This window comes from Moschus berezovskii, chromosome 21 (assembly GCF_049115385.1).
Source record: "Moschus berezovskii isolate FMDL1 chromosome 21, NW_MosBer_1.0, whole genome shotgun sequence".
NCBI lineage: Eukaryota > Metazoa > Chordata > Mammalia > Artiodactyla > Moschidae > Moschus > Moschus berezovskii.
This window is the reverse complement of record NC_142480.1, coordinates 12,794,424-12,810,004: the sequence shown is the minus strand read 5'-3', so window position 1 is coordinate 12,810,004 and position 15,581 is coordinate 12,794,424. Positions and strand designations below refer to the sequence as shown.

Sequence of the window (15,581 nt, the reverse complement as noted above, 5' to 3'; positions counted from 1 at the left end):
CACCCCCCGAGTTCCGGCCAAGTCTGCACAAGGGGGCCTTAGTTCTTCCAGTGATGCGTCATTGGAACTTTCTGAGCTGCTTCCCTGGGGCCCACACAGGCAGGACAAGGCCAGCGCCCTCGTGAGCTGGGAACTAAGGGGCCTTCTCCCAGACAGGCAGCATCCAGCCAGGGCCCCGCACCCTTAGCTGACCCCACACCCAGGTGGCCCCCTCAGGTGGCCTCTCCATCGCAGAGCAGGGCTTTCCTCTCTCCTCACCAAGGTTTAATAGGCCCATGACTCAAGGCAGGCAGCATGCCAGGGTGGACACACCATGCCAAGTCCCTCCTTCCTCTGGAGCTGGTGAGAAGGTCCCCAAATAAGCCAGGATGCCGAGCCCAGGCCTGGTCCCTGTGGCCCAGGGCAAGGGTTTTTCCTGGTGTCTGGCCACCCTGCACCTGAGTGGGGCAGCCTGGGTGTCCTCGGACAGCCCACCCCTTGAATTGAAAAGCTGTTAGGACTGCTGATTAGAGCCGATCTCTCTATTTCTCCTGTGCAAGCAGAAGGGAAACAAGTCATGGAATGATTTCTCTTTCCGGTGGAATTGCCCTGAAGTGTCTGGGCTCATTATTTTGTGCTAACAGTGCCATTCATTACTCGGGGTTCCTGTGGCTGCCTTCACAGGGCCCTCAGCTGGAGCTTGGCTGGTGAGCAGGAGGGTGTGGGTGCTGGGTGGTTGACTGTGCCAGCAGATGACATATCGGCTGTCGCGTGGGCTCAGTGATGGTCCCTCAAAGTTAGAGCTGGTGTGGCCAAGCTGTTTAATGACAGTGATCATGGCAGTGCAACAGCCTGCATGGTGCCGGCTCAGGGTGTTCTCATCTCTGCCATCCTGCTTGAGCCCAACAGTCTAGGCTGGAGCTCCAGCATCAGCTCCAGCATTTAATAGTCACAAGTGGGCATCCAGAGAGCTCAAGTGACCTGAGGTTCAAGGTCATCAGGGTCTTGGGGTTAGGGGGCATCTTCCTGGCCCTATTACCCTTCCTTGGCCTGGTCAGACCAGGTGTCCCTGCCACTCTGTCCTTCCAGGGCTCTGCTGCTCCTGTGACCTGGTGCAAGTCCCAAACCTCCCCCAGACTCAGCTGCTCCTTCGCTAACTTACAGTCCTTGCTGCAGCCTTTGAAACTTAGATCCACTCCAAGCCTCCAATCCTGCCAGCCACCACTTAAGGGACCCTGAGCAGACTCTTGTTACTTCCACCCTCACCCACCCAGAGGGGAAGGAGAACACTGAACAACTTGGACAATTCCTGGAAAGCAGCATCTTAAGAGCCTTTGGCCTCTTGAGTGGTTTAGTCTGAGTGGCCACACATAGCCCCTTCAGTGCTCATCTCTGGAAGGTTTCTGCAGTAACCCCAGGTCTTATTTGTCTTTCCACCGGCACTCGCTGAACTCAAGTTATAAAAGTGGTCCTCCAAGTTATTTGTTTCTGTGCCCCCAAATTGGCTTTTTTGTTAATGTCAAGCCATGGTTCCCTGGAACTTGAACTGGGCTCAGATGTTGACTTGGGTACAAGAAGAGTGCAATTCATAAAGGTGTTCCGTTCCGTTCCGTTCCGTCGCTCAGTCGTGTCCGACTCTTTGCGACCCCGTGGACTGTGGCCTACCAGGCTTCTCCGTCCATGGGATTCTCCAGGCAAGAATACTGGAGTGGGTTACCGTTTCCTTCTCACCCCACTCTAAATGTGCTGAGTCATAAAATCAAGGCTGCAATGTGGGAGAACTATAATGAGAAGAGGAAAATAAGAATTCCAATTAGCGAGTTGAAAAGAGAAACAGAAGCTGGCATTTCCTGAATTATGTGCACTCTACCAAGTTCTTGACAAATGTCCCATCAAATTTTCACAATTATCCTATGAAGTAAGGAGTGTTATTATTTTTATACAAGTGAATAAATGGAAGCCCAGAGAAGTAAAGGATCTGGCCAGAGATCACACAGCCTGGATCCAAACCTAGGACTTGTCATGCAGCAGGCAGCCTTCCTCTGAATGGGCCCTGAAGGATGGGAAAACTTGATCCCCAACCTTTTGTTATCAAAAATGTACTAGACATACAGAAGAGTCAAAATAATTTTGCAGTAAGCACTTACCCTTGATGTTCTTGTTTTTTCCTCTGTCTCTCCACCTTATGTTTCCTTCTACATTTTAAAGAAAGTTCTGGACACATATATCACTAACTGGAGTTCAGTATTTCTTTATGGTTCTTTTTTTTATCATTTTGTTGTAAAATTTGCATATACTAAAATGTAAATATACTTAGCTAAGTGTACCAGCTGAACTTCATATAAATGGATACATATCATATGTATTTTTTGGCATCTGGCTCCTTTCTCTCAGCAGTGTTTTTGAGGTTTATACATGGGATGGTGTGTATCAGTAGTTCTGTTTGTTGTTGAATATTTTTCTACTGTGTGAGGGACCACTGTTTGTTTATTCTCTGATTGATGGATGTCTGGACCAGTTTGGGGCTATTATGAACAAAGCTGATATGAACACTCAAGGAGAGGTCTTTCCATGGGCATACTTTTGCCTTTCTTTTGCGTACATACCTATGAGTGGAATGGCTCAGCCATGGGGCAGGTGTATATGAAAGTTGACTTGAAAAGACTGCCTTTTTTCAAAGTGGTCATCCCAGTTTGCATTCTCACCAGTAAAGCATGAGCATTCTGTTTACTTCCCGTCCTTGCCAACATGTGATGTTATCAGTCTTTTTAATTTTAGCCATCCTAGTGGTTGTATTGTGGTATCTTATTGTGGTTTTAATTTGCATTTCCTTAATGACTAATGATGTGGGGCACTTTTTACCTACTTCCTGGCCAAGTCTTCTTTGAAGCATCCTCAAAGCTGCTTTAAAAAAATAATTTGTGTGCTCTCTATTAGATACATGCTTTGCAAATATTTGCACCTAGCCTGTAGTTTGAGTCTTCAGGTTTTTGTTTTTTTTTTTTGACTCTTCATTTTCTTCCTGAGGTGTTTTCACGGGCACAAGTTTCAATGTTGATATGACTAACTTATCCACCTTTTCCTTTATGGTTCATGCTTTGTGTCTAGTCTAATAAATGTTTGCCTACCTGTTGAGAAGAAGTCACAGAGAATCTGAAGGTACCACAGGTGGACAGAACAGCCAGAGCAAGAGTGTCAAGTGGGGATGTGCAGGTTTTGCAGGGCTGGTGGACAGCAGCCTCCTTCTGTGGACTGGGGGCTCCAAATGGGAATGCCTTCAGTACTAGGCACTGGATTGGACTCTTCCGGCAGTGGGAGCCATTGAGAGTTTTAGAGCGGGGCAGGGACGTGATCACAAAAGGAGAGATGACACAGTCCCTTTGGTGCTGGAGCCTGCGGCAGAGTTTCTACTTGGTCACCCTAAGCAGCAGCCGTACCTCAAGATGCAGGTGGGACTGCTGGGGGCTGGGGATAGGGGATTGGGTTACTCTCTGTGTGCCCAGAGGCCAGTCAGGCCCCATCACATCTTAACCAGTCCATTTCTTCTTGCCAAGAAAGCCCAGGGCTGGTGAGAGCAAGTTGCTAGCCGGAAGCCCAGGGAAGGTGCTTACATATGTGGATTTAGAAGCAACTCTCCCAGTAGATCTGGAATCCTTAGAGAGACACCCCCACACACACCCTGGTCCCTGACCTCACTTCTCCCACCCACACCCTTCTACCTCCTGCCACCCCCAGGCTTCCTCGTGGTTCCTTCTGGACCAGGCAACTCAAGCCTGCTGCTCGAGCTTTTGCTGCCCCTGAGTCTGGAATCTTTTCCCCAGCTGTCTGCATCCAGATGTTACTCAGTCTTTTCAACGAGGGCTCCCCTGACCCCAGCCCTTTGCTTGCCTGGCCAGTGCTCAGCACCATCGAACACCCCAGGGCACCCCTTCACCTTGTCTGTGGCCTGATCCCTCTCCCAGAGATGAGGGGTTTTTCTCCTTTTTAAGCTATTTTGTTCTCTGCTCTAACCCTGTGCCTGGAACAACATCTGGTGCTTTCAGGCCCTCAGAAAATAGTATAAATGAATTCAAGGCGAACTTTCTCATTTTTTTCAAAGTTTGTTTGATCTTGGTTCCACAAGAGAAAATGGGGACCCTTGTCCCGAAAGTCCAGGTCCTACCTAGGCCACCTGGCAAATAGAAGAGTCTTCCAGGCCACTTCTCCCCATTGTACAGATGCAGAAACTGAGGCCCTAAGAGGAAACGGATGTGCTCACAGACTTCACTAAGCAACCTAAGCCTAGTTAGTGGCAGGGAGAAAATGGGAGCCAATTGCTCTCACTCCAGTGGCTGTTAGAGTCCTAATTGGCCTCTGAGGGGAAGCCTGGGGCCAAGCAAGAAGATTTTAGGATGATTATAAACCCTTTTGGTGACAGAAGATATTTTTGTGCTTCCAAGGAAGACTAGAAGAACCTAGAAGACCAAGAATGTGTATTTCTGGGTGATTCTGGCCTCCGCTGTCTTTACTGCTTTCCCAGAGGAGATGTAGACCATACTTCGGGTCCTGGGAAGAGGTCATGACTGTATGAGCTGGGCCACCCTGCTCTCCAACTCTAAATGAGCCCCAATTCCTCAGCCTGTAGATGCCCCCCAGCTGCCCCTTCCCAGCCCCATGACGCCTGCAGCTGCCTGGACACTCCTGTTGGCCTGGTGACCTGGCACACTCTTGTGTGGACCCAGAGGAGAAATTCATAAGAACCCCCGACACATGCAGCTTCCAGGGAGGGAGGGCTTCTAGAAGGATTAAAGAGTGAGGAGCATCAGAACAGGGAATTTTTAGTACACTGACTTTGCTGGATCTCTCACTATATGTATCTTTCTAGTCTGGTCTCTGCAAAACCCATCATGGCTTGACCTGTTTAACCTCACCTTCCCAGCCTCCCCACCACCCGGGGAACCGCCAGGACCCCCGCCCTACCCTCTAGGGAATGCTGTTCCCTCATCAGGACTCCCGGGTCCCCCATGTCCTCTGACCTCAGCAAATGGTTCCACTTTTCTGTGCCTCTAACAGGGCTCATCCTGGCCTCATCCTACCCCACCCCCAGGCAGCTCCTTAACAGCAAATGCCAACCTGATCTCTGGTGCCCTTCAGCATCATCTCAGGGATACAGGATGAAGGAAAGGCACCAGCTGCATTTTCCTGGTTTTATAACTACCCCTTTCTATCTGATTAAGGTTTTCACCCATGGGAAGTCCCTGGTGGTCTGGTGGTTAGGACTCCATGCTTCTACTGAAGGGGGCACGGGTTTGATCCCTGGTCAGGGTACAGCTAAAAAACAAACAAAAGCAGCAACCAAAAGTGAAAAAGGTTTTCACCCCTGCAGATACCCTGAGAGATTTTGTTCCTCAGGTAGCAGGCAAACAGACCACACAGCCCCCACCCCACCCCCGACTCAGAATTTGAGGCACCAAGATGCTATTCCTCCTTTTCTGGAATCAAGCTCACGTGTGTGTGTGTGTATGGGGTCGGGTGAAGGAATCGTGTTGTGGAGAGTCTGGAATCTCTTAGGCTGGTCCTCTACTTGTCCTGCCATTTCTCAGGCCTGTGATGTTCCTCCTTTCCCAGGGACCCTGACCTGTTACATCCTCATCCTGGGGATTGACTGCGAGAAAAGACAGTTCAGTTCAGTTCAGTTCCATCGCTCAGTCGTGTCCGACTCTCCGGGAAACCTGGAAATGTCTGTATCAGCACATCTAACCAAAATACAACGCAAGCCCCTTGTGTAGTTTTACATTTTCTGGTAGTCACACTAAAAAAGGAAAAAGAAATAGGTGAAATTAATTTTAATAATGTTCTATCTCAGTATGTCCAAAAATGATCACTTCAATACACAATCAATGTAAAATATTATGAATGAACTATTTTGTGGTCTTTTTTCATATCAAGTCTTTGAAATCCTGTGTGTATTTTACACTTACAGTGCGTCTCAGTTCAGACAGCTCACTCTGAAGAGTTGGTATGACTAGTGGCTATCGTATTGGACAGCACAGCTCTGTCTCGATCTGGGTGATGGCTACGTGGGTGCAGACATATGTAAAAGTTTATCTAACTGTGTATTAAGACTAGTGCATTTTACTATGTGTAAATTACACTTCAGTTAAGAAGTTGGTTTTTTTAAATTCTTTTCAGGGCCCTGCTCAGATGCCATTGTTTTCCTGAACCCACTGTCCTCCTGCTGTATTTAGTCTGATCTTGTGCTACAGCTGGTTGTTTCCGTGTATGTCTTACTCACTTTAAGTGCCTTAAGGTGAAGATTATGGTTTGTCCATTTTTTAATTCCCCGAAAGGCCCTGGCTATGCAGATGCTGAATCAGCAAGCATGATTTATTCAGTCCAATAAGAATCGAATCCCCATTTGTTGTCAAGTCCTCTCTGGACCTGCGGCAGGATGCGCTGATCATTCTGTTCTGTCCACAGTCCTATTCCAGATGTTGGCAAAGGAGAAAGACAGGAAGAGGAAGATGGCGTGGGGCCCGGCCTGCCAGGCACTCCGAAGAACTGCCTTCCTCGCCGGGACATCAGCGTCCTGGAGAAACTCGTCAAGACATGCCCGGTGTGGCTGCAGCTGGGTCTGGGCCGGGCGGAGGCGGCCAGGATCCTACACCGGGAGGCGGCCGGGGTGAGTTGGGTGGTCTCTCCACCTTGTGGCCAGTGGGCAGGTACAGCTATAAGGAGCTGCTTGGGCTCCCACGGAAAAGTAGCTGCCCTCTAGACGGCCACCCGTTTGCTCTCTTCTTAGGATTATCAGCATTCCAACCAGAACTCAGGACTGAGGGACTGTTGGGCCGTCTGGTTTCTGCCTTAGAGAGCAGGTGTCCTGCTGCAGAGCCTCGGGCAGTGTGGCTAGGGGGGTGTGTCTGGGCACTTGGCTGTCCCAAGCAGGACTGGCACTTCGAGAACTCAGCCAGGCGTCCAGGGACTAGAGAATATCAGAGCCCGAGGAACCCGAGAAATCATTTTACATCCTCCTTATTTTACACATGAGGATGAGGGGCTGTGTGATAAAATTGAAAGGTTTTTCTTGTTTGAGTGTTTTGTTTTTGTTTTTTTGTTTTGAGTCAGGCTCTGTGAGTTGGGAAATGTCTTAAATTTTCTGAACCTCACTTTTCTCTTTGAAATGGGACTGTTAATAGTATTTTCCTCCCCATGGTAGAAACATTACAGAGGAAGATAGATAGGTACATAATAAAATATGAGTCAGAGCTCATCAAATCCCACTCACCCTCCACCACCCCCATACATGCTACTTCCTTTAAACTTTTTTAATTTGTTTAATTTAAAAAGTGATACATACATACATATATATATATATATATTGTAAAAAAAATATCAAGCTGGACAGAAATGATAAAGTAAGAAGTAAAGTGTCTGATAAAGGTCTTTGCCACCTACTCTTTTTCCACCTACCTACTACCCAGAAGTCTTTTTTTGTTCGGGGCTTTTTAAAATTGAGGTAAAATTCACATAACATAAAATTAGCTTTTTTCAAATGAGCAATTTAGTATGTTCACAAGGTTGTGCAAGCAGCACTTCTATCTAGTTCCAAAATATTTCATTGCCCCACGATAAAGTCCCTTATCCATTAAGCAGTTACTCCCTATTCCTTCTTCCCCTGGCCCCTGACAGCCACTGGTCTGCATCCAGAAGTTATTTTTGCCGAACGTGTGTGTTCTGTTCATCTTGCGTTCAGATCCCCACATCTGTAAAAGCTGCTGATGCTAAGTCACTTCAGTCGTGTCCGACTCTGTGTGACCCCATAGACGGAAGCCCAGCAGGCTCCCCCTTCCCTGGGATTCTCCAGGCAAGAACAGTGGAGTGGGTTGCCATTTCCTTCTCCAATGTGTGAAAGTGAAAAGTGAAAGTGAAGTCGCTCAGTCGTGTCCGACCCTTAGCGACCCCATGGACTGCAGCCTACCAGGCTCCTCCATCCATGGGATTTACTAGGCAAGAGTACTGGAGTGGCTTGCCATTGCCTTCTCCGTCTGTAATAGCTAGCATTCCCCAAAGGGCGAAAGTGTTAGTTGCTCAGTCATGTCCAACTCTTTGCGACCCCATGGACTGTAACCCGCCAGGCTCCTCTGTCCATGGGATTGTCCAGGCAAGAAGACTAGAGTGGGTTGCCATGCCCTTCTCCAGGAGATCTTCCCAACACAGGGATCGAACTCAGGTCTCCTGCATTGCAGGCAGATTCTTTACCATCTGAGCCTTCAAGGAAGCCATTCACCAAGCACTTACTATATTCTGGGCACAGTGTAAGTTCTCTAGTGCAGTTTATCCTCACAGCAGCCCTCTGAGGTAGATATTACTATTGTGCCCATTTTACAGAAAAAGTAACTGAGATACCGTGCAGTTGAGTGTCCCCGGGTGGACACAGTGAGCCAGTGCCCAAGCTGGCATTTGAACCCAGGTGGCTGGGGAGCACCCATGGACAGTGACAGATAAAACCTGTTTTATTTGACAGATAGAATCACATCTTCAGCCATTTGTGTTGTTCTCACCTTCAGTGTGGTGTGTATCGCTACGCTCTGGGGAATAGTCCGAGCCCCTAAACACAGGAGACTCAGGTGGACAGTGGACTCATTTACCATGGACTGGATAAAATCCATCAAGTTGGCAATTGTACTTGAACCTTGGAATTACTGGAACTTATGGAGAAGACAGTGGCAGAGGATAAGATGGTTAGATAGCAACACTGACTCAATGGACATGAAATTGAGCAAAGTTCAGGAGATAGTGAAGGACAGGGGAGCCTGGCGTGCTGCAGTCCATGAGTCACAAAGAGTTGAACACAGCTTAATGGCTGAACAGCAACAGCAACATGGGGCCTCTAGTAACGTCCCACCGAGGCCCCTGCCATAGTGTGTGGGGACCATAGAGGCCTGAAGACCCAGCAGAATCCCGAGGGCGCAAAGGGAGGCTGCCGCCAGGTATGAGGTAGGTGCCCTGTGGACCTGCCCAGCCCCACCTGAGCAGCAGGGCAGCCTGGGAGAGGGTTAGAGGGGGCAGGCAGGGAAACTGTAGTCCTCAGGAAACTAGATCTGTTGTTTCATTCCTCCCCCATCTAAAGGCTTTCTGTTTTGAACTGACTGAAGGCTTCAGAGCAGATGATGAAACTGCATAGAAAATAAAATTGGAGACTCACACCAGCAGGTGTTCTGGTCAGCATTCCCAGGCTGCAGGCCTGGTTGGTTGTCCACTCTCCTATTAGGATCTGAGCGGAGGATGCAGCTGAAAAACAGGCCCAAGTGCAAGGTTGCAATGCTGAGGGTGGCCATTTTCTGGACCTTTCTGGGTCATCAGGAGAAGTGTGTCCAGGCCTGCGTGTAGATGGAGGTGGACCAGAGAGTGAGGACCCGTCCCAAGGCGAACTGCATTGGGTGTAAGTCATGCCCACTTCATCAAATGGTTCAATCCTCAAAAAGTTTGCAATAAACCCTACCCAAAACAATAGTAGTGGTCTGTGTGGAGCGTGCTTGTTAACATCAGGCTCTGTACCAAGTACAGTATAGTATGCTTGTCATCTCATTGAATCCTCGCAGCAATCCTGTGAGGTGGACTCTGCCATGATCCTCATTTTACAGATAATGAAACTGAGGCTGGAAGGGGAGTGCCCTTGTTTATGCTTCCCAAAGGCAAAACCTCAAAGGCTTCCCAAGCTGAGGATTTGATTGCAAGTGGTTTATTTGGGAGGTGACCCTAGTAACCACAAGTGGGGGAAATAAGACAGGAGAGTGGAGACAGCTAATAAAATCAACCCTAACCCTAATAAAGAGCTTCCCTTGTGGCTCAGCTGGTAAAGAATCTGCCTGCAATGTGGGAGACCTGGGTTTGATCCCTGGGTTAGGAAGATCCCCTGGAGAAGGAAAAGTCTACCCACTCCAGTATTCTGGCCTGGAGAATTCCATGGACTGTATAGTCCATGGGGTCGCAAAGAGTTGGACACGACTGAGTGACTTTCACTTTCGCGTTCATACAGGTTAACCCGGGGGCACATGGAGCTGGCTTCTCCTGGGGCACTTTGGGAGCCAGGGCAGAACACACATCTCAAGGTCATTCTGCCCAGAGGGCTGAGGGAGCAGGTGTTATTGACCAACTCCTGAGAGCCATTGGTTCCAGGCAGTGGGGGATGATGGTTCATGTTCCAGCACCTCCCTTCTGCTCTCAGTATGAGAAGCTCTGATTCTGGCCAGAAATAGCCAGTGGGCAAAGAGATGCCAATCTGGTTGTTGGAAGTGGGGCTGGGGTCCGCTAAAAAGAGTGGGCAGGACCCAGCAGCATCTGCCACTGGAAGTGAAGTCACTGTCCAGGGTCACACGGGTAGGGAGTTTCAGGGCTGAGATTTGACCCCAGTCCTAGCTAAGCCAGAGCACACCCTCACAAGGGTGAAAGTAGGTAGCAGAAAAGAAAAAGAAGTGACTTTCTGAGGTCAACCAATACCAGACGGGTGTGGGTATGAGATGTACGAAGATGGGTAGACTATGATCGTAAACTCACATGAAGATGGGTAGACTGTGATCTTAACATGAAGATGGGTAGACTGTGATCTTAACATGAAGATGGGTAGACTGTGATCTTAAACTCACATGAAGATGGGTAGACTGTGATCGTAAACTCACATGAAGATGGGTAGACTGTGATCTTAAACTCACATGAAGATGGGTAGACTGTGATCTTAAACTCACATGAAGATGGGTAGACTGTGATCTTAAACTCACATGAAGATGGGTAGACTGTGATCTTAACATGAAGATGGGTAGACTATGATCTTAAACTCATATGAAGATGGGTAGACTGTGATCTTAAACTCACATGAAGATGGGTAGACTGTGATCTTAACATGAAGATGGGTAGACTATGATCTTAAACTCACATGAAGATGGGTAGACTGTGATCTTAAACTCACATGAAGATGGGTAGACTGTGATCGTAAACTCACATGAAGATGGGTAGACTGTGATCTTAAACTCACATGAAGATGGGTAGACTGTGATCTTAAACTCACATGAAGATGGGTAGACTGTGATCTTAACATGAAGATGGGTAGACTATGATCTTAAACTCATATGAAGATGGGTAGACTGTGATCTTAAACTCACATGAAGATGGGTAGACTGTGATCTTAACATGAAGATGGGTAGACTATGATCTTAAACTCACATGAAGATGGGTAGACTGTGATCTTAACATGAAGATGGGTAGACTGTGATCTTAAACTCACATGAAGATGGGTAGACTGTGATCGTAAACTCACATGAAGATGGGTAGACTGTGATCTTAAACTCACATGAAGATGGGTAGACTGTGATCTTAAACTCACATGAAGATGGGTAGACTGTGATCTTAACATGAAGATGGGTAGACTGTGATCTTAAACTCATATGAAGATGGGTAGACTGTGATCTTAACATGAAGATGGGTAGACTGTGATCTTAAACTCACATGAAGATGGGTAGACTGTGATCTTAAACTCACATGAAGATGGGTAGACTGTAATCTTAAACTCACATGAAGATGGGTAGACTGTGATCGTAAACTCACATGAAGATGGGTAGACTGTGATCTTAAACTCACATGAAGATGGGTAGACTGTGATCTTAACATGAAGATGGGTAGACTATGATCTTAAACTCATATGAAGATGGGTAGACTGTGATCTTAAACTCACATGAAGATGGGTAGACTGTGATCTTAAACTCACATGAAGATGGGTAGACTGTGATCTTAAACTCACATGAAGATGGGTAGACTGTGATCTTAACATGAAGATGGGTAGACTGTGATCTTAACATGAAGATGGGTAGACTGTGATCTTAAACTCATATGAAGATGAATAGACTGTGATCTTAAACTCACATGAAGATGGGTAGGCTGTGATCTTAAACTCATATGAAGATGGGTAAACTATGATCTTACCACTGTTTTCTCAGAGCATCTGGAAGGGCAAGTTCTATGCATGGATATGAATGAGATAGTATAGGGAGGAGATGTCTAAGTGCTATGTGAAAGGCAGGACAGCGAGGGACCTGGAAGAGCGAGGGAGCACGTCCAGGTGGGCTGATCCAGGCAGACTTCCTGGAGGAGGCAGATGCTGAGCCCAATGTCCAGAGCCTTGAATCTGATCCCAGGAGTGAGACCACAGGCAACTGTTAAGACCACAGGTTGGGAGCTGGAGGAGGTCAGCTGGGCCCTTCCCACTGCTGCCCCCTTACTGCCCCCTCCGTGGCCACAGGGATTGGGGCAGCCCTGAGGACCACAGAACTGGAGGAGACACCTTCTGTTCACTTCTCTGCCCTCACTCCTACTCCTCTCTGAGAGCTTCTGTATTTTCAAGCAGAAAGCAAAACCCTAAGGCTCATGCTCTGATACAAACTTGTCCCACTTTTACCCAAAGTTGTTCTCTGCATGATCTTATTTGATTCTCACAGTGACTTACTTCTTTCTGGTTGGTGTTATTGGCATTTCCATTTCCGGATAAGAAAATGAAGGCACAGAGAAGTTAAGTCACTTGCCTGAGGTCACAGAGCTAGAAAGTGTAGAGTCTGCACGGTGTGATCTGCAGGGATGCTAGGAAGGCCCTTTGCTATATAGTATCACTCTCAGTGAACTGTCTGAATTTCTATCAGTGCAATGGCTTCATAGTTTTTAAAGACACAGACACTGAATAGCCCCTTGGCTGTGAGAGTTCAGAGGGTCCTCAGAGATCACACGGCCCCCCGCCCTCATGACACTGATGAGGGACAGTGCTTCATCGTGTCTGGCTGGGGCCAGTGGTCAGGAAGCTGGCTATCCGCCCCTTTGTCCCAGTTATCTGTATGACCTTGACCACATCCCCCACCCCCACCCCGCCCAATCCCTCCTCATCTCCTGCAGCCTGCTTTTCTGTGATAAGGTGCTGGGAACATATTGGCGCATTTTTGATTTGCATGGACCCAGAGCAAGGCAGTCAAAAGCCACCTTTATTCATTCTACACCCAAAGGATAGGGTGCTTTTTCTTTTAGTTTTATTTTTAGAAGTCCATTTACAAAGAAGTTGCCAAGATAGTACAGAGAGTTCCCTTATGTACTTCTCACCCAGTTTCTCCACTGTTAACATCTAACATTAGTCTGGTACATTTGTCACAGTTAATGAACCAATATTGCTACGTTAGTATTAACTAACACCCACGTTTTATTCAGATTTCCTTAGCTTTTACCTAATGTCATTTTGTGTTTCCAGGATCCCCTCCAGGGCACCACATCATATATACTCACAAGTCTTCTTAGGCTCCTCTTGGTTGCATGTTTCTCAGACTTTCTTTATTTTTGATGATCTTGACAGCTTTGAGGTGTACTGGTCAGGCGTTTTGTAGAATGTCCCTTACCTGTGATTTGTCTGATGGTTAGATGGGGATTCCCTGCTGGCTCAGACAGTAAAGTGTCTGCCTGCAGTGCGGGAGACCTGGGTTCGATCCCTGCGTCGGGAAGATCCCCTGGAGAAGGGAATGGCAACCCACTGCAGTATTCTTGCCTGGAGAATCACATGGACAGAGGAGCCTGGTGGGCTACAGTCCTTGGGGTCACAGAGAGTCGGACACGACTGAGCAACTTCACTTTCACTTAGACGGGGGTATGAGTTTGAGGGAGGAAGATCCCTGAGCCAAAGTGCCATTCTCATCCCTCTATGACTAAGGTACGTATTATCAACATAACATCACTGTGGATGTTGACCTTGATCAAACTGTCAGGTTCTACTGTAAAGTTACTCCTTCCCCTCCCCTTCCATACCGTCCTCTTTGGAATGAAGTCACTCTACACAGCCCACACTCAGGGAGTGGGGACTTGTGTTCCCCCTCCCTGAGGATAGAGCATCTATGTAAATTTTTTGAAATTCTTCTGCACAAAGGAGTTGTCTCTTCTCCCCCATTGATTTATTTATTCCATCACTTACTTTATCAGTATGGACTCACGGCTATTTATTTTATGCTTTGAGTTATAACTCAGGGTTGTCATTGTTGTTTAGTTGCTAAGTCATGTCCATCTCATTTGCAACCCTGTGGACTGTAGCCCACCAGGCTCCTCTGTCCATGGGATTTTCAAGCAAGAATACTGGAGGGGATTGCCATTTCCTTCTCCAGGGCTCCAGTGGATCTTCCGGACCCAGGTTGAGCCTGCATCTCCTGCATTGGCAGGTAGATTCTTTACCACTGAGCCACCAGGGAGGCCCAATATAGCCCCATACTACTGCATATTTGGTTGCTCAAATTGTTTCAACTTTGGCCACCAGAGTTCTTTCAGTTGGTCCCTGTGTCCCTTTTGATGAACCCCCATCATTCTGTGTGGGTTTTACTTATTTGTTTGTTTGGAGCACTTCCTCACTTTCTTACCCTGAAAGATGCTACAGACTACCTTATTTATTTCTTGCCCTAGTTCTAGGCTCAGCCATTTCTCATTGGAGAATAATGCTAGAAGCTAAGATCTGGGCACTCAGTGTTGCTACTGGAGTGTCATTGCTTCTAGACCTCAGGTGGACTTTTAATGAATGAAACCTCTTGTAAGATTGCTTTTTATAGTGAGGGGTTAGCACGAGTTGCAGTAACCTGAGTTGTGATATGGACCAGCCACATTCAAGGCATCTTCCTCTACTGTGAGCCAAGGATACCAATTCCATTCAATATTAGTTTGGCCAAAGCATCAGCGAAGCCGCTTTTCTCCCCTTCAGAGTGCTAGGACCAGGGAAGAAGACACAGCTAGCAGGTCTGCTGTGTTGCCAAGCACTATCTCTCATCTTTCCAACAGCCCTGCAGAACAGGGAGCAGGCTCTCTATTTTATTTATTTTTAATTTTTATATTTTGGTCATACTGTGTGGCTTGCGAGATCTTAGTTCCCCAACCAGAGATCAAACCCGGGCCCCTGCAGTGAAAGCACCAAGTCCTAACCACTGGACCACCAGGGAATTCCCAGGGGCTCTCTATTTTATAAGTGAGGAAACTCACTTCTGACAGTAAGGAACCTGCCCTGAGTAATATGGCTACTAACTGATAGAGTGTGATTTGCACTAACTGCCTTCAAAGACTTAAAAAAAAAACGAACCACAGTGTCTCAGCCTCATCCTCAAAAATGCTGATTTCTTTGGTTTAGAGTGAGGCTCAGCCATCAGCATGGTTTTCAAGTTCCCTCGGTGATTCTGATGTGCAGCCAGGATTGAGAAACCCCACTCCTTGCCAGGCTACAACCTCATTGTAAGTAACGAAGGTGGGCTGCATGTCCAGACTGGGCTTCAGCCGCGGGACCCCCGACCTCCACAGGCACTGATGCCCCTGCACGTGTGGACTCCACAAAGAACTAGCCACTTCTGTTCCAGCCCTGAAGAGCATGATTGGAAAATTTCCCCAAGCAACTGGAAAATAGTCCTAAAATAACAAAAGTGGAAAAGCAGACAGCTCTGGATTGACTGGGCCAAAAAAGGGATAGTAAAAACAAAACCATTTATAGTGTATTTAGCTTTGGGTTTTTATGTATTTATTTGGAGAGAAGGAAGGGCATGCAGTAGCTGCATTCTCTCCCTAAGCATATTCTGTCC

The 15,581-nt window shown here is 47.4% G+C and overlaps 1 protein-coding gene across 1 annotated transcript in view; it reads left to right on the top strand.

Annotated features, from left to right (window-relative positions):
• The window catches only part of RIN3 (Ras and Rab interactor 3), a 136,434-nt gene that overhangs the window by 34,272 nt on the left and 86,581 nt on the right, over window positions 1-15,581 (top strand). The window contains 1 exon segment of the mRNA XM_055418407.2: window positions 6,439-6,640. Coding sequence (XP_055274382.2) covers window positions 6,439-6,640 — 202 coding nt within the window.